The 19,007-nt window shown below is 30.2% G+C and overlaps 2 protein-coding genes across 8 annotated transcripts in view; both read right to left on the minus strand.

Moving 5' to 3' along the window:
- Positions 1–2,423: 2,423 nt before the first annotated feature.
- Arf1 (ADP-ribosylation factor 1) lies at positions 2,424–7,075 on the minus strand. 2 transcript variants are annotated; one of them, XM_074114016.1, is made up of 6 exons: positions 6,918–7,056; positions 6,666–6,832; positions 6,294–6,478; positions 5,982–6,091; positions 5,594–5,719; positions 2,424–3,366 (listed from the first exon to the last, which is right to left on the minus strand). In XM_074114016.1, exons 3-6 carry the CDS (start codon positions 6,439–6,441, stop codon positions 3,202–3,204), a joined length of 549 nt encoding a protein of 182 aa, XP_073970117.1. In that variant the 5' UTR covers positions 6,442–6,478; positions 6,666–6,832; positions 6,918–7,056; the 3' UTR covers positions 2,424–3,201. The 2 variants fall into 2 exon arrangements, with proteins under 2 accessions (XP_073970117.1, XP_073970116.1); XM_074114015.1 differs by lacking the exon at positions 6,666–6,832 and having other exon boundaries at positions 6,918–7,075.
- A 4,135-nt stretch (positions 7,076–11,210) lies between these two features.
- The window catches only part of LOC141446955 (leukocyte elastase inhibitor-like), a 35,848-nt gene continuing 28,051 nt past the window's right edge, over positions 11,211–19,007 (minus strand). For 2 of the 6 annotated variants that reach the window (XM_074113989.1, XM_074113995.1), the window contains 2 exons: positions 15,723–15,879; positions 13,086–15,520 (listed from right to left, as the gene is read on the minus strand). In XM_074113989.1, coding sequence (XP_073970090.1) covers positions 15,746–15,879 — 134 coding nt within the window. In that variant the 3' untranslated portion in view covers positions 13,086–15,520; positions 15,723–15,745. Of the gene's footprint in view, positions 12,982–13,085; positions 15,521–15,722; positions 15,880–17,495; positions 17,628–19,007 lie in introns of those variants that run through there. The other 4 variants (XM_074113986.1, XM_074113991.1, XM_074113985.1 and 1 more) reach the window with 4 other exon arrangements.

Consider the following 19,007-nt stretch of genomic DNA (forward strand, 5'->3'; position numbering starts at 1 on the left):
AATTCTCAGCTGACGCAATTATTCACTTCTCATAATAATAGAATTATTACTAACATCTTGGTTTTATTATGAGTAAAATAAAATGAGCATGTCCGTAGATGAGAATATATTTTTTTCCCCGGCAAAAGCTTCGTATTCTTTCACCTCAAATATTTCTTTTCTGATACTTTGACCACAATTTGAAGGAGGAATAAATTCAAAAAGCAAAACAAAAATAACTAAAATAAGTTAGTACAAAAAACTTCCCTTTCTTTATTGTGCTTAAGCCACTCAATAAATAAATATTGGTAAATAAAAGATAGAATATATATATGTATATAAGAGGAGTCAATATTACAAAACTGGCTTTTTATCAAAATTGTTTATCCAAAATAAAAAGCCTAGAAAAATAAATATGTTCTATGCCCATTAATTCATAAATTATATTTATAAATGTAAAACAAACAAAAACAAAGATAATTATTGCGGGAACATTTTGAACGATTTTAATTAAAAATAAGGAAGTACACCGGTCCGATCACATGAGACGGATTAAACCACCAAGAGGAGGACTTGTGCAAAAATAACATGGGAAAACAAGTTTTAAAATAAAATTACAATTAAAAGTGTATTATAATATAACTTTTAATAATTTATATTTTTATTATTTTTTTTAAAAAAAAGCATAGAATAATATACAAGTACACCTTTTTTAAATTTTTAAATCGGTAATCCGTGAAACTACATAGACACCTACATATGCAAAGAAGAAAAGAAACATTTAGGAAAAGTAAAAAAAAGTAATAAGCGAGATAAAAAGTAAAATAAAAATTGTTCTTGTTCAATTTATTTATCATTTATATTTTATACATAAATATATATAAATTCATGCAGGTTGGTCCCACTTAAAATGAAATAGTCGATTAATATTTTTTGAATAAGACAAATTTTAATTAAAAAAAAAGAAAAGTTAATTGTTTTTCGTATAACCTAGAAATCGGGTTAGTTGGATATTTAAGGTATAATATTGGACTTTAATACGTTTGATAAATATTTAATGTCAAGAAAATATTTTTTGTGGCTTTTAAACTGCCAATAAAGAACAGATTTTTGCATAAATGGATGGGATCAACAGTAAGATTAGTTTTATCCGGTTCATTCTAATTCTTATTATAATATAAAGATTATTTTCAAGCTTTCAGCAAATACAGCAAGGGCACGAGTAGTAAGGGCATTCAACACTTTCTATAGCTGCGATGACTGATGAAACCTGGTAGAAAATTGAATCTACACAAAAGAAGATATGATGAACAAGAAAAATTGTCTGATCGTTTAAAAAGTTTGAGGCAAGGTAAACTGCAATCACTCTTGTTATTCAAAATATGCCGAGAAGTGGCCGGAAGAACGATTCAGGGAAAGCAATACAACAGGAATGCTCACGTACTTCATTATTACACAGAGCGTAGTGAACAGATGAAAAGGTCTCAAGGGCTTTTGAAAAATTAGATTACGAGGACAAAAGAAAACTTCTCTACTTCGTACTCACGAAAATAGAGGCAAACACCGCTGAGATAAAACAGAGCAACTAGTAAGTCCATCCATTCATTATGAATAATTTTTTTACGCATACCCTTCTACAGAAACTTCAAACAGCTATGTTTAGAATGACAAAATTTGTTTCAAGCTCAAAATAAGCTTACGATAGTTTACTGGAAAATTGTTTTGCTTTTATATAAATTTATTTGTATCACATTGCTCCTACATCAATCGTATCGATACCACTATAATTGTAGAAAAAACGAGTTGGATTCCTTGGGAGGGAATATATCTATATACGGTCCAGAATATATCTGGAAAATGTTCAGAATAAAGGTGACCAGAGTTTTAGAATAAGAAGGAAGGTACACCAGATGATTGTGCCAAAAAATAGAAATCAAGAAAACGTTAACAGTTATGCAGTTAATTCAAAATTAACTAAAAATAAGGAAGTAGTTAAAAATATTAATTATAATTGCTGAGAGTGCAATGTTTTGGACTTGGACAGATTACAGAAACCGCAAAAGTCTAATTAAGATGTATATTTCTGCTCAAATTTATTTATATTAATGCAAAACGAGGCCATTTTAAGTACTTGTAGAATTGTGAGGCAGTTGAAAATACCCGTATAGAATGATTTTTTTTTTTTATAACACAAGATAATTCAATATATGATCTAAAAATGGCGAATCAAAAGAAAATGCTTCTTTAAATTTTTTCTACTTATATATTTGTCAGCTTCAAAAGATCTTTGCAATTATGTCATTTTAAGTGGGACAACCTATCCCCATATATATATTTACATAATGAATTTTCAAGTGAAAAATATAACTAATTTTAACATAAGTGAAATAAAAATAAACAGGTCTTAAAAAAAAAAAAACAAACTTAAAATTGGGATAAAATAATTGTTTATACAGTCACTCAAGCGCAATATATTTCATGAGTTTTCCAAACATTCGTTATATATAAAATATAATCAAAAAAGAGACAATCTTGTTGAGGAATGTTAAGTCTGTACTTTTTTTTTGTAAATTTATTTTTTATATATTCAATAATTCTTAATAATTTTTTGATGCAAAAAGGAAGTTTATTTTATTTTTTTCACCGCACTGCACAACTTTTTACATTGTTATAATTAAAAAAATTAAACATTAAAAAAAATTCTTTTAAATAACTTAAGTTAAAAAAAATGTATAAACCAAAAAATTCCCCTCCACAATGAGTGCACTGCAAAAAAAGAGGGGCCCGCCGGAGAGACTTTCATTTTACTTAAATTATTTCTGAATTTTGAAATATACTTTTACATGTTTTAAGAGGGGAAGGTCAGTTTTTATGACCAATTTGGGCCGCAAATGAAAATTAAATGAAATGAAAACAAAAACAAAAAATCACCGCTTTCCACTACTGATTTAAAAAAACAAATTCGATGTCGCTGGATTCTTTTTTGTAAATTATTATTATAAATCAAGTAGTGGTTCATATAATTTTTTATTTTTTCATATACCTTTTTAATTTTCCGGCTAGTGTAACGATCTTCTTCTCTATTTTTTCTTTATTATAATTATTTTTCAATAATTTATTTTGTTATAATTTTTTTAAAAAACTTTCTTGTTGCTTATTTAATTTTAAATTATTTTTATTTATTTTTCTTAGCGGTGATTTTATATGTTAAAACTATTTATATTAGCGGTTTGCGTTTTTGAGTTGGTTGGACAGCCAATCTAACCCTTCATAAAGACCATCTCCGCTGGTTGCACATGTCGCTTGTATATACCAATTACGATTGCGCAATGAGTGCAGGCCCAATTTATCTGTAATTTCTGCTGCGTTCATAGCATTTGGCAGATCCTGTCAAACAGAAAAAATAGAGAAATTCACAAATTAAGAATAATTAAATTAATATTAAAATCTAGCAAAAACGTTTTTACGAGTCACTAGTTACTCTGAGAGTTAAGATTTTTTTTTATGTAAACTAGCGTGACCGGCTCAGGAATGAAAACAGAATTTGAGGATATACAGAAGAAACAAGTGTATTAGAAAGAAATTTAAAGACCTACTGTTAATCTGTTGGTATTTCATGGAAACTATAGTTGATTAAAAGATGGGAAGATCATTGCGTTCCAAAAACAAATTCTTCGTATTCTATCAATTGATATGACGGATAGATCTTGAATTTTGTTGTCTTTAACTGATCGTCTTATTTCGACTGACAATTGCTTATACATTTTAATTATTATTTCACTCTTCTGACAAAACTAATTTTAAAATGATTCGTTATTAAATAGTAACTTCGGACCGATTACACTGTCACTAAACCCAAGCAAGGCAGCTATGGGAAATTTGTTGCTCTTGCAATTGTAGTATCTTAAGCCGCCTCAATACGACCTCATCGCAATAAGTTTAAATCTTAAAAGCTAAGCTATTTAAAAAAGGCATCAACATGTTTGAGAAATAACAAATAAAGCGATAATTACAATTCTTTAGATTTTTTGATATTGACTTAATAGTAATTTTTGGGTTATATTTATTCTAGTAGAAGTCCTTTTTTATATTTTATTTTAAAAAGCCGTTTCGGACTATAATGGATTCATCTTCTGTTATCTATAAAGTTACGATCCAACAGTGTAAATGTTATTTATTCTTACTTTTAAAAGTAGCTTGAGCAAGGTATACTGTACGCTAACCACTGACCTAAATAACAACTGTTAAATAAAAAAAGAAGCTGGAAAGCAAAGGAAATTCGTGTTAACATTCCGTAAAAATATTAAAAGAAAGTAACTTTTTTTTTTTCTAATTATAACCTCGTTTCCCAATGACACTAATAGATAAGAAATTCTAACCCTAACGTATAAAAATACAATTGGTTATGCTAGAATGTTCACTACCGTCATTCTCCTTTCCCTTCCTAATAGTAAGAAGGGGAATTATTGCAATCATGAACATTTTAAGTGTCGAGTTTTCATGAAAATGCACTTTTGGAGTAAAAATTTTAATGCTAATTTTTTTCCCCCTAAAACTCTCTGTTTTATTAAGAGTTCAGGCACACAAAACATACAGTTGGTCAACAACTTTAATTAGCTTCTTTTTTTTCAGGAAAAAGTCAGGCTATTTGTCGTTATTTCTGTAAATGGTATGTATGGTTTTGTACCAATGTAAATCATAATCAAGAATTAATTTTAAGAGAATCGCTTGATAGGAAGATCTGTTGAACAACTTAAACCCAGACTTGAGTTTTTGGTTGAAATTCTTTTCATAATTGCGCTTATGGTGTTCCAAAGAGTTAAGACAACATCACTCTTTCATCAAAAGTACCAGTTCATTACATAAAGATGTAGAAAAACAAACAATAAGTAAAAAAATTAATATTAGAATTAAGTACTTGTATTGAAAGACAAAGGGTTAGTTTTCGCGTCAAATGTGCTTACTTGTTTTAAAAAACGGACACCGACTAATTCAATACTTACATTTATTAAATAATAATTTGAAATCAGGCCTAATTAAAAAATAATTCTTTTATCAAAATTGCATAAAAACAATCAGCTATTACTTCCACTACAAAATTCTAAAGAACAAACAATTTGATCATACAAACCATATTTTCACATTAATTTAAGCTAGCGATAAACCACAACTCATAACTTTTAAGATGCAAAAAAATTCAAAAAGTGGAAGTACTAGAATTGTTAAACTTTAATTTCACTGAACTATCAATGTGTAATTGGTATGACTCATTAATGTTACACGCGGTGACATGAGGTGAAACGGAACTAAAAGGGCAATTTCTCATAATAATGGCCTTGAATAATTGAAATTTTAACAAAAAGAAAAGAAAAGCAAACTAATGAAAAACGTTAAACGTGGTTATCGACTACCGACCGAACTGCATACTGCAGTTTATTTATATTCAATTATTTCACTTTCATTTGATAAAATCATACTGCAGTCAAGAGTGCAAAGTTCTGATGATACCCTTTTCACTTGAGATTGTAACCATATTGCAACACTTAAATAACAATGATCAACAGTTTCGATAGGTTTCCCAGTACAAAATTATAGATAGAAGTGTAAAGTTTACCTGTTTGTTAGCAAATATAAGTAACACCGCGTCCCTCAATTCATCTTCTGCCAGCATTCTCATTAATTCTTCTCTTGCTTCGCCAATACGTTCCCTATCATTGCTATCTACCACAAAAATAAGTCCCTGCAAAAATAGATATGACATAATAAACTGAGAGGACAGTACACTCATTTAGAATAAAATGAAGTAAGCACTTTAAATCAAAATTGTTTGAAATAATTTCACTTTGTAACACGCTGATAATTACATGAATATTCTTGTTCCTGTTGACATTTGAATGAAATATCACAATATTTCGTACATATTTTTAGCCAAAACTGATTTAAAAGGCGTCGTATACATGAGAGAAACAATAGCATTTTTGATGGCTATAAGACGTTCTTACCTGTGTATTTTGAAAATAATGCCGCCATAAAGGCCTAATTTTATCCTGGCCACCTACATCCCAAACTGTAAAACTTATATTTTTGTATTCAACAGTTTCAACATTAAATCCTGAAAAAAAGTGGCACACATTAAAGGAAAATATAAAAAATCATGGTAATTTTAAGGTTAACTTGTTAAGTTCAACATACACTATTGCCCAAACCATGATGAAAACACATTAGTATAATTTAGAATACAATAAAAAAACTTAATATTAAAAAGTTAATTAATCAAAGAAAACTTTGTAAAACGTTCAACAGTTCAGACTTACCAATAGTAGGAATAGTGGTTACAATTTCTCCTAATTTCAATTTATATAAAATAGTAGTTTTACCAGCTGCATCAAGTCCTACCATCAATATTCTCATTTCCTTCTTGCCGAAAAGGCCTTTAAACAAATTTCCAAACATATTCCCCATCTCGGATGGTTTTTTTCTTTGTATGTTAAAAAAACAACTAAAAAAAAAATCAATTAAAAGTCACTGAATAAATATATCTTTAGAAAAAGAGAACACTTTAAGCATAAAAATGTAACATGTTGTATGACTATGCTATAGATGTCACACTGGGTTTAAAAAAATTACTAATATTAGAAATGCCGCACGTTTCACAAGAGAGAAATGCAAATATGTAATATACTCACTTGAATTTAACTAGAACAAATTAGAAAAGTTTGAAGACCAAATAAAGGGTCAATGACAGAAGTAAAAAAAACACTATGGAAGGTAGAACAAGAAATCTACACACATAAATGAAAACTACATGCTATTATCATGGACTCCTCCCAGAGGATGCCGAGTCTATGAAGAGCTATACAATCATTACTAATTATTTTATGTTTGTTAATATATTAATGCACGTAAAGAGCAATTTAATAAAAATCGGGAAAACTTACTTTCAATAAACTGAGGTAAGCGTATACAACAAATAAATAATGACAACCACACGTCCGATATCGCGACCCAATATGGCGGACGTTAGGGAAAAGGTTCGTGGTTCTTGCCACGTAAAGAACTGCTTAAAATGACGCCATTGGACGATGCAATAGTCACGTGATTAGCAGTACCACAAAAATTTGAAAAGCAAAATTACTCATATTTTCTTTGAACCTCCTTATTTCAACTTATATATTCAATATTACAAATTATTATTACATCACAGTGGTAGATTCTAAAGAATCATGAATAGTTTAAATACATTTTATCATAAATCTACTAATATAAATCAGATTAATTCTATATAGTAATGATACAGATGTAAAATAATAATTTCATCATCTATTCAGATTTGATATTCAGTCACCATTGAGAAAAACTATTCTAGAAGGGATCTATAGTAAACTACATACTATTATCTCTAAAATAATTTCGTTTATTGCTACATAGAGGAGGGCTTTTTAAATCAAATTGTACGTGGCGTTGATATGAGGTGACTGTACGGTATCTTTGGAAGGTTAATATTGTGCTTATCTTGTATTCGTGTGATTTAATACTTCACTGTTCACAGTGAAGAGTAATAGAAAGATTTTTCTTAATATATAGTTTGAGGTTCATTAGATCTCTTTAGAATAGAAGAGAAAGTTGGGTATGTACCCGTCATGTTACCATTTCTGTTTTAATTATAAAAGTATTCTTTGATTAGGTAGATTCCTTTGGGGTGGACTAGAAAAGTCCACCGTGACGCAGTCTGTTGTGGTTCGTGGCACGAGTTTTACCTTACAATCCTGTCATTTCGATTAGACTTCCGAGACTGGAGAATAGCATGTGGATGAATTAAAAAGGCAAGAAGAGCCCACTTCTAACTCCTTGACTTATATATAGACCCAGTTTATAATAAAAATATCTATACTTTTTATCTGTTGAAGGCCAGTTCGATGTATGTGTTTACTGATTCTGCTAAAATCACCCAAACGGATGATCTGTTGCATCCATCGGAATAATTCCGAAGTAAACGTAGGTGATATCCAATGTTAAAATTTACGCCTGCGTTTGGCCAAACCTTTCCATCTGCCATTCAGTTAAAGTGCATTCATGCTTTGACGGCATTGCACACAAGTAGATTTAGGTCTATGAGGGCTACAATAGAACCTCTCGTTCGGTTTTGCTGCCTTATTACTGTAATTTTCTTACTGCTCGAGAACCCTTACAAATATGACTTCGTTTTGGCTACCAGTTCTCACCAGGATATCCAAGCAATTCCACAGTAGCCTTTCATTATTAGTTTGCTATTGATATTTGTTAAATAACAGTTGAAATTTACGAGTTTTAGTGTTTTTAACAGCTTTATTATTTTATTTTTACAGCAGTTGCAAAGGTGAAAAACGTAAACGAAAACCTATTGTTTTTTAAATCTATTTTTACTGTATTTTTATAATTTTTTGACACATTAAGTATACGATAACTTCAAAGAGAGGTAAAAGAATAGAACCTACAGTACCTACTAATTTTTTAATGCTTTGCCTGCACTGGTAGACAAAATCGTGTTACTCGTGTATATGGAGAACGTTTACCGATTTTCTAATTGCAGCCGATAAAAAGTTGACCGTTCCGCAACTCCCAAAAAACTCCGGCTGTGAAAGCCTTTTCCCCCTTAAAATATAATTAAACAAAAAACTTCAAATTTAAATGAAACTTTTCACAGTACTGCGTGAGTAGGAGATTACTTGACTTGGTGGCTAGTGTGGCTTCTATGGGAAAATTTCTGATATTGCTTGTTTTGATATCCTGAAGGTGCACCCTATCCTAGTATCCATTCTCCAGGAAACAGAGTATGACTGCTGACATGAGAAAAAACTGGGATGACTCTCAGAAAATGAGTGCAGCTATGCCTTTATCCCAACAATCTGAAGTAAATATTCGAACTAACTGGGAGACTACCCTTAATTTACCACCATTTATTTGACCACACAGGAAAAATTTTAGAATCCTGTGACATTTCCATTCTCAGTTTATCCAATATTTTATCACCGAATGTCAGTTCCTTTGATAAAAATCTGTCGTTACTATCAACGTCCTTTTTTTCTGTTTTAGTCTAAAAAAAAAAAAATCAAACGGAGATAGCAAACCCACAGGCAGCAAGTTTTTTCTGGTTATTATAAATGAAAGTTAAAATATTGATTGCCGCATGGATACATCAGCTTAATTGTACAAAATAAAATATTTGGAATTTAAAAAGGTATGTATATTACTTTCAGTTATGATGCTAAAGTTTTGATAATCTCTCGCTTATTTTAGAAATTAAAAGGTTCTATATGTTATTTTTATTCTTATTGATAGAAACTATATAATACTCAGAGGACAATAAAAAGGGAAGTTAAATTTATTGTCCTTAAATAATAAAGTGAAAAAAATATTTAGGTATATTGTGTTAATAGTACTATTAAAATTGGATTAAAAAGTTTTTTGATGTTTCCTTACAAAAAAATGAACTTGTTTTCACTAGATAATTTAATTATTGTACAAAATATGGTTTTAAGTTAACCAAAGAATCATTCACACCTAAATTTTTGTATTTTTTCTTATTAAAGAAAAAAAAAAAACCTGCTTGAATAGCCAAATTGCTAAATACTTTTTATAAATCAAATTCGTGCAGGGCTACTTTCTCTCTATAAATACATTAATGAAACGGCACCTGATACTCAGAATCTAAGACAGACAGTTCAGTCACTAGTCGTCTTAAATTCCTTGATTGGCATTGAATTTTCTAAAGAAGGTTTTTATACGTTTTAATGTATTCATATTTCTTTCACTCGAACATGTCACTTGAGATGTTAGTCAAACTGGGAACACAAGTAACGCATGGTTTGTTTGTAAATCTAGAGCAGGTTAGCTGTATTATGGAGATAGATGTTTAGCTTCATCTCAGTACACATCTACAACTTCATTTCACAACTGTTCGCTTTTAAACAAAAGGTGCCTTTCTAGCTGTTGTTTGAATTTGCTCGCTGGAAAACGTTTATTGTAAGCCATAAATTGATTCTCATCTAATTATTCAGCAAAATATGGAAAATTTCACAAAATATAATAGTCACAAATGATAGAAGGTTGTATCAATTATTTCATTTGTTTTAAGAGCTGCCACTTCAAATAACTCGGTTGGCATTATGTTGTTGGGAGATTTGCTGCGGTCTAAACATTCTTTCATTGTTTCTTTCTTTTTTTAGGCTTTTTGGGATGTCTATTGTTACTTTTATCTTATTTTCGCACAGATTTACATTAGGTATAGATTTTCCTTTCATCCTCAAAACAAAAAGGGTCCTTGTAGCAAAATATCTTGTTGAGGAAACACAACAGAAAGAGAAAAATAGAGTCATCTAATATCTTAACCAATCCTGTAGCAGAGTGAACAGATTCTCCATACCACTCCTCAACATTTTAAACGAAAAGCGTAAAAGCTTCTTTCAAGTCCATGAAATGGAATACTGTTCTTGTTGCTCTGGATGGAAAGTTCCACCGTGTTTTGCTTGTCTAGCATTGTTTAAAACCTGTATCTATCAGGACATGAGTTTTTTTCGTTGAAATATGTATGTAATCTCACTTAAAACTCTTATTCATTGAGTTCTTTTTGCATGAACAAATTTGTCAAGAGGTAAATTCTTCAAATTTTAAATGTAAGTTATTTATTTAAAAACTTTTTGTCAACAAAACGCTTTTTTATCTGAGTAAAGAGAACTTATCACTATATTAAGTAAACCTTGTTACTTTTAAATTTGTCATTTGTATACAATTGTAAAACAGCGTTAGGGCTATTGGTTCGTTTAAACAACTATTTTCTTGTAAAGACAAAAATTTAGCTATTTTGATTCAGTCCTTCAAAGAAAAAAAGACCAAATAGTTAATTCTCTGCAACGTTACAAAAGAGTTACTAAGCGCAGACCTACTTCTATGTTTTTGTTATTGTTAAGATTAATTAAGCGGTAAACTGGAGACAGGTAATGTATTGAAAAAAATGAAAAAGGAAGTGGTCAATGCAAGCTCGCTCGCGTAAGAGGTGAAGATCAGAATTTTGAATTACTCCTTCACCTAGTTTATAGTAAATTCTGTCACCCTCTGATTATCACATTCATGGCCTTCTTTTTAAAATATTTACTACAAATTTAGAGGGGCCTTTCACCTGTAAATGAATCTTTCAGTATCAGAAGGGGGTTTAATTGTTGTTGGATTTTTGGATTCTATGTAGTAAAATGCAATTTATTTAATTCTTTATTGGCGAAATTTCAGAAAATCAAATATAAAGTCAACGTGTACATTTCTTTTTCATTTTCAAATTACATTATTACATCGATAATTTTACTGTAACAAAGTAAGGCATTTAATGCTATTTATTTTATTATTAGCAAAGCTATTATTACTTTTATTAAAGCAAAATCAAGAATTTTATAATTCTAAAATACTTATACTTAAAATTGCTTGATAGATTTACACTTAAACTTTCAAGATTTACAATCAAGATCAGAAATTTTTTTTTGGTAATACCAAAGAATTGTCTTATACAATTAAATGTAATTTATATATTTGAATTCATTGAAAGCCACTAATCTAATAATTCTGGGGACAAGTACCTACTAAACTTCCTTAATAATGATTTTTTTTTTTTTAAATAAAATTATTTTTGCCTGAAAAACTTAAATTTAACTGCTCTTTTATAGTCCAGTGATATATCAGAAAATTCTTTCGTTAATTTTAGTCCAGCATATCACCGCGTTTCTTGCTTCTAGTGTGCAATTTATTTTGTTTCTTATGAGAATATTATTATTAAACATTTTTTACTTACTAATTTATTTAAATTGACAAATTGTTATCAAAATTGTATAGCCTAGGTCTTCTTATGAGAATAGTCAAGTGGAAAATGAAAATTAATTTTTACAGAATTAATACATTATTTGTGAATAACAGATATCTTAGTCTTAATGGAAAACAAAAATTTAAGGGCTACTTTAATGGAATTCCACCTTTCTTCCCTTACAATTAAAATTAGTACTAAGCCTTTTCATAATTACGTCTTTAAGGATGCTTTATTGGAAATGTATAGGTCATTTCAAATCAGTTTCATATGTAAAAACAATTTTCTTTATTTCGGTCAATAATTTGAAAAATATTATTTAGATTTTCCATGCAGAATTAAAATTTTGCGGGAAGTTTCTTTTAAGTGAATTATCTCATAACATGATCTCATGACCTGAATTTTATCACCACTTCACTTAGTAAAATTTTCGGAATTCATTAAAAGAGGTTTTACTGATGTCAAATTCTCCCTAAACACAGCTTCTCCACTACATTACATTACTTCTACTCTAATAAAATTCCATGTTACATACTGTCAGTGTTAGCTACTTTTTTATTAATTAAGAAATGATTGATCAAAAATAAACTGTTACGACAACTATAAAATGAATGAATTTTATTTTTTAAATAATAAATGAAAACCCTCTACTTTCGTCATCAGTTTATAGAAGAGTAACTTCAGTCAACTACTTTTGACTGAATAATTGATAACATAAGTGCATGGTTGGGAACTAGAAAAGTTGTTTATTTAAAATTAATTACTTCTTGTCCCTGATTCTTTTGTTGTATGAATATTTTAATTAAAGCAAATTTATTAAATTAATGCAAAATTAAAAGTACCTTCAAATAAAAACTTTATAATTTCTTAAACTAGCAATTACAGGGCATTTAGAGTTTTAATTTTTTTGCCTTAAATTAAATTAAAGTAATATATTTAATTTGCTAGTGATTTCTTTATTATTTTATAATTAGTAGTCAATTTTTATGAATACATAAGTACAAATTTAAATACCTGGATGAATACGTGTTAATTGATTACGAAACATTATTCCAAATAATTAATACTTCCCACAAAAAGTGGTATTCTATTCTTAAGTAAGAAATATATAAATGGATGATCTGCTTCAAAACATTCTTCATCCAAAATTAGTAGCGATCTTGATTCCAATTTTACAACTAAAAAACAGCATAAAAAGATTAACATTTTTATTTTTAATAAGAATTTTAGCATTAGAATACTTGAAATTTAGTTTCCCAACTCTCCTTTATTCAAACTAGACTTATTGTATTACCTAAATGAATACAATGAGTCTCATGAGGAAAACTGAACATACTTCAAACATTTTGCTAAGGAAAGTAAGTTCTCCTGTTACAGAAAAATTCACACAACAAAATAGAGCAAAACATAGAGGGAAAGAAAGAGAAAGAGAATTTCGTTGATTAAAGGGTGCATGCCCAGAACTTAAATGGTAACAAGTTCTTCAATTTATTATTCTGACAGGGGCGCTAACGTTTTCAGCAGTCGATGTGTCAGAAAAGAAAACTGAAAATGATGTGAATGAGCATTATCTTATAGGAACAATACTTATTTGTATTTGACCAAAGTTGAATAACGTAAGAAAATTTTAAGTATATTTTGTCAACGTTTGATAGTAAAGATTGGAATTCATGAAAAGTCAACGGGCACGGGCTACTCCTTTTCGGTTCCAGAAATAACACTACTGAAACAAAAAATGCTTAATTTTTGGAATGAGTAAACGAGAGATTGCCTTGAAAAGTGCAAGTGCAGTGTGTTAACATGTAAAATGAACATATGTAAAATCCCATCACAACGAACAAAAAGATTAAAGCAACACATTGTACAGGCAAATACGCACATTCTCACTTACCGTTTCATACGTTTAAAACTACCATCAAACCTAATGAATCGTCTATACATTTTAAATGTGAATTTATATTTGACGCTGGCAAGTGCGATTAAGGGTATCTTTTAAAAAATAAATATTTGAATAGAACTAACGCAGTAAAAATGAATAAGAAATGCTAAAGTAAGATAAAAAGTGCTACTATTTTTTATTCCTTTGTGGGAAGGAATAAAATCTTTCGCTATTCCAAATCACGATGCCTTCTACCCACCTCCTCGTTATCCCACCTTCCTATTCGACCAGAAAGCTTTATTAGAACAATCGAACATTTTAGCAATAATGTCTATGAAAAGAATTAACTGATACTTTGAACTTAAACCCCTACCGTATATCAGTTTGGTACTTTTCTAAAGCCCTAATTCAACTGGAACTTGCAATGCTCTAAAAGAAGGAAGCACCATAACTAGAATATAAGCAAAGGACCTTTGAGTTAATTAGTATGTTGGAAGAATATGTTTTCATTTACTGTGATGGCTCAAAGATGCAACAAGGTGTGGGAATCGATACATGAGGAAAAAACAAGAGGTGGGCGCTTTCTATTCGCACCACAATTTACTGCTGGATAGCAAACTACCAAGCACTAATTATCAAAAAGAAAAGAAAATTATGTAGCTCGGAAATATGTTCCGATTTCTAGAGCTTTATGAAAGATGATTGATAACAAGTTCTCAAGTGATCTCTTAATTTGTAAGTTTATTGAGGAACTAGATGAATCGGTGAAAGAAATAAAGATATTGTGTTTCTCTGGGGCCTAAGTCACATTGGGACAGTGGGAAATGAAAGAGAAGCAACTTAACTTCAATTGGAGTAGAATGTAAGAGTTAGGCCTGAGGAACTGAAATATGATTTCAAGAGAATTTTGTCTCTGAAAAATGGCAAATAATATGGGACGATACTGATATAAAGTTGAAGATAGTGAAACCAAGTGTTAGGACAAAGGAAGATGATGCCCTCTCAAGAAGTAATACAAGACTAAGATTCCTTTAATAAGCTACAATCGGTTCAGATATTCTATTCTTTTGAAAAGGGCCACAATTCTAAGAAACAATTATTTGAATTCATAAGACTGTTGGATTTATATTTTAAACTTTAGGTTCAAGAGCAACGGTGTGTGAAGAATATAATAGAAAAAGTCACCTAGTTATCATAAGATTCTACAAAAAGGACATGTACATATATCTACATCTTTTACCTGTAAATTTATAGACTACAACGGCTTGACTAGTCAGTCTGTGCTTCAGCTCTAATAACCATCTTAGTTCTTTTTCAACCATTAAGCGACCATTCGCCATATGACATGCTATTGCCACATACATTCATTTCATTTTTCTTAATAGCTCAGTTATAATAATAAATGTAGTCTAGATTAGTGCTTAATTTGTTTTTCACAATTTACTTAGCATATCTTTAAATTTACATAACTCATTCTCAGACATTCGTCGTACTGCTATAGCATAGTCTTTTTCCCCCTTTGTCTAAGTCTCATGGCACAGTGGAGAGAGACTTAAAAATAATATAAAAGCAGAGGAATACCACCCAGAGGAGCATTAAATTAAATTTCTTATTCAAGAGATAAAAAAAGTTGGGTTGATCCAACTGCAATACTTGTACATCTTCGTTTGCTCTGTTTAAATGTTTTGATGATCAGACTTTCTATTCGACTGAAGAGAAATTTCCAAGAAAAATTAAAGCTTTATTTTTCATTATTATGTAGGTAAATGGATGATCTGCAACAAAATTTTCTTCTCTTTGTGGTTCAGGCTTACGGCGGCGTAAAAGTTTACAGTGCGCTGTAAATTAAGAAAAAAAAGTATTATTTTGACTTGTCTTTTCAGTAAAATTAGATTTTCAAACAAACAATTTTATGGGGTAAGAGAGAAAGAAGTTAACCGTTTTGGTCTACACAAGTATCATGCAACATGCGATGTGAGTAATCAAATTATGTTGCATATCGATTTTTTGAAATGTTAAAGAATTTTAAGCGATACTAACTAATAATATTTATAAACGTTCTTTTAAAATTGTGCAATTCTTCCCCCAAACAGCAGCAAATTATTATAATACAACAGATAACAAAATGGACGATCAACAATAAACTCTTCAACAAGTTGCTGAAAAATTCTTCCACATCGTACATTAATGACCATTGCTGAAAAAAAGAAGAGTTAATTTATATTTTTTGTAATATGAAGTTATCAATTCAATTCACATGCAATCTGCAAGCCATTTGTTAATCTCTTGAAGTTCATCAAAGCTATTGCTAACATAATTACCTAAGTTTAAAAGATGCACATGCAATATAATGAATTACACTGATTACAAAACAAACTTGTTCCTAGTTTTGAATCGGATTTCTCTGATTTAGAATGATTGATGGATTTAGCTGTTGGCAAAATTAAACAAGGTTTGTAACTAAGTTTAACGGTAGGGGTTGGCTACCTTTCTCGTGCATTGACGAAGTTTCTCTTAAAGAGTCCCTTCACATAAAGCCAACTGCGCTCATAACACCGTGATTAGAATGCTACAATTTGATTAACCATTTTTCAAGCATAGCTATTTCGCATCTTATAACAAACATCCAGATTTTAGTGAACGAGCACTTGAATTAAATACGAATGAGGAGGAGAATGAGTGAGAGAAATCGATCTTAACGTCTTCCAAAAGAAAAAAAAAACCACTCACTGAGATAAAGCATGGTCTCTGATCAGTTTCAACTGTTTTGGGTATTTCCTCGGAGCCTCTTTAGTCAGGAGATAAAAATTAAAGGAGGATAGATTGAAATGCTAATTCTACTGTCCGCAGAAATAAAATAATATTCCAAGCAATTTCGTTGGTGGTGTGGAAAAAAGGGCAAAGGAACCTATCAATAGCCTACCGTTGGACGGATGCACTAAAAACCTTTGATAGTCTCTATCTTAGCAAAATCAAGATGATAGGTCAACGGCTCTTATTTTTGCTGTCCTAATAAATTCAGTAGAATCTTAGGACAGGTATAATAATGTTTTAACGGAATAACTCTTTGAGAAACAAGAAAGCTGATAGAAAATGTATTGGTCGTTTTAGGAAAATATTAGATCCTCGCGAGAGACATCCTTAGTTGTTCGAATTCGAAAAGAATAGGGAATGTCTGTCAGTCCCTTACTGGGAAGACACCTTTATTTAATGGAGTCCAGAACCCTTTTGTAGAATTTATGAGATAAATAAACAATAAGATAGTCATTTTAATTAAAAATTATTATTTAGGGTTTGAGGAGATTTGGTTAATAATCTTCGTTGGAACAGGTTAACGATGAAAGAGCTTAGGATGTTTTCTCTTAAAGTTGATCGAGTTTTCGGCATTAAGGATTTTCATATTAGGGGACAAGATTTCTCGAGTCTGGATGTTCGAGTCTAACCTCAGCTTTTCTTTTTCTTTGTGATAGCACAGGGCTTAGTTAGTTCTCTACATACAAATCGTAATATGCTGGTTTGAAGATTCAAAATATGTGTTATTATAATTTATGGTAACCTACATCATCTCATTATTAATGGTGTCTGATGTTCAGCAAAATAAAATGGTAAAAGATAAAAGAAAGTGGGTCACCTAAGTTTTAATTATAATAGTTAGGAAAAACTGTGTTCACAATAGATTTCTTTAAACCTATTTAAAAACTTTATTCGGTTTACAGTAATCTATTTATTTATGCTTTCTTTTCTAATTAATTAAAAGAATTAATATAATAATCAAACGTTAACTAAAATAATTAAAGTAATAACTGACACAAATAAATTATAAATCCTTTTTTATTGAACCAAAAAATATTACAGTTTTATTTTTAAAGAGAAAATAAATAAACGGATGTTTAGCGTTAAAATACACTATGTCGTTTCTAGCAGAAAGAAAAGCGCCATGTATAGCTGGAAATAAAAATTCAACTAAATAAGTAATAAGTAATGCACATCACTTAATAATAAAAATTGATTTAAAAATATAGAATCTCACATCCAATAAGAAAAAATTCTTAACAAGTAATTGGTCCTGACACACATCGCCTGATTCTGATTATACTTCACACCAGTTTTTATTTTTAAATATGCAACTTTAAGACTTATTCTTGAAGTTGACTTATCAGTAAATGCATGAAGAGACCATACTAAAACGAAGCAACGATTTCGACCAAATTTTGTCAACATATTGAAATGAAGTACTGTTTGAAAACCACCGTACATACGATATTTTAAGTCCTGGAAACAACTCAAACGCTTTCTGCTAAGAAAGTGTGAGTTTTTATTTCCTATCGCCGTGATTCCATTTTCCCAAAATGTTTGTTTCCTTAGTGTGTCTGAGAAAAAACCAAACAAATTCACAGCAACGTTATGTGTTCAGGTTCTATTCTAACTAGGGTACAACGTTTATAAATTTGAGAAGAGCAAGTAAGAGATGCACATACATCGCAGTTCAGTATCAGATGGCGTTAATGCCTTTTTGAAATTTTTGAAAACATTGAAGATAAACCCGGATCAGAAAGCTCTTTCGATTTTAAAAAGTGAAGGACATTCATCGATCTGGATTATTTGCATGTATAATTAGCAAATCTAAGCCAAATCAATAAAGTCTATTACTTGACAGTTAAAGAATTTGTTTTTAATGAGTCTGTGAACAGTTCTGAAAGATACTCAAACAATTTAAGAAGATTATAAAGAGGATATGTCTTCCTTATATAGTCGTTATTATCCAACGTATCCAAATGTTCTTTGAATAATGGCATCGCAGCCAGTTATGAGGTATATTACAGTATCCTCCATCTCTTCACAGAATCTGTAAATGGTATCACGTCCTAGACTTCTTCAGACAATGCCCGGTGAGAGAACTGTCAGTTAGTGGAATTACAATTTTTAGTTCAGGTAGAAGCAGCCTCATATCTGTTTTAGTTACAGTTCTCCAGATAGATTTGCGTCCGTCAAAGACCAGGAAGGCTTGGTTCAAAGTATTCGGCAAATTTCCTCTCCGTTCTTTAATTTCTCGCAAAGAAACCTATTATCTACCACATAATTTGCTGTTTAACATTTTCCTAATTAAATAAAAATTAGGTACACTCGAACCATTTCAGACTTACTGAAGATGAGGAGTAGATGTTTTGTAGTTTGCTGATTAAGGGGAACGTCTTAATAGCCAATTTTTCAAATTGCATACAATTTGATTACGTTTTAATCGGAAGATTAAGCTGGAAAAGGCAACCTGTTCTTGTTATAGAGAGGTGTGACAATTTTTGAGATCAAACATTATCTTATAAGAAG

This window comes from Rhodnius prolixus, unplaced genomic scaffold (genome assembly GCF_049639745.1).
Source record: "Rhodnius prolixus isolate KJV_2025 unplaced genomic scaffold, Rpr scaffold_7, whole genome shotgun sequence".
Taxonomy (NCBI): domain Eukaryota; kingdom Metazoa; phylum Arthropoda; class Insecta; order Hemiptera; family Reduviidae; genus Rhodnius; species Rhodnius prolixus.

What these genes read in the sequence shown, in the direction of transcription:
- Arf1 (XM_074114015.1), bottom strand. Translation starts at nt 6,441, where the DNA reads ATGGGGAATATGTTTGGAAATTTGTTTAAAGGCCTTTTCGGCAAGAAG. An exon ending in ATTATTTTCAAAATACACAG is followed by an intron (nt 5,720 to 5,981) that starts GTAAGAACGTCT and finishes CTATTTTTGCAG; the next exon opens with GGACTTATTTTTGTGGTAGA. An exon ending in TTATATTTGCTAACAAACAG is followed by an intron (nt 3,367 to 5,593) that starts GTAAACTTTACA and finishes TCTGTTTGACAG; the next exon opens with GATCTGCCAAATGCTATGAA.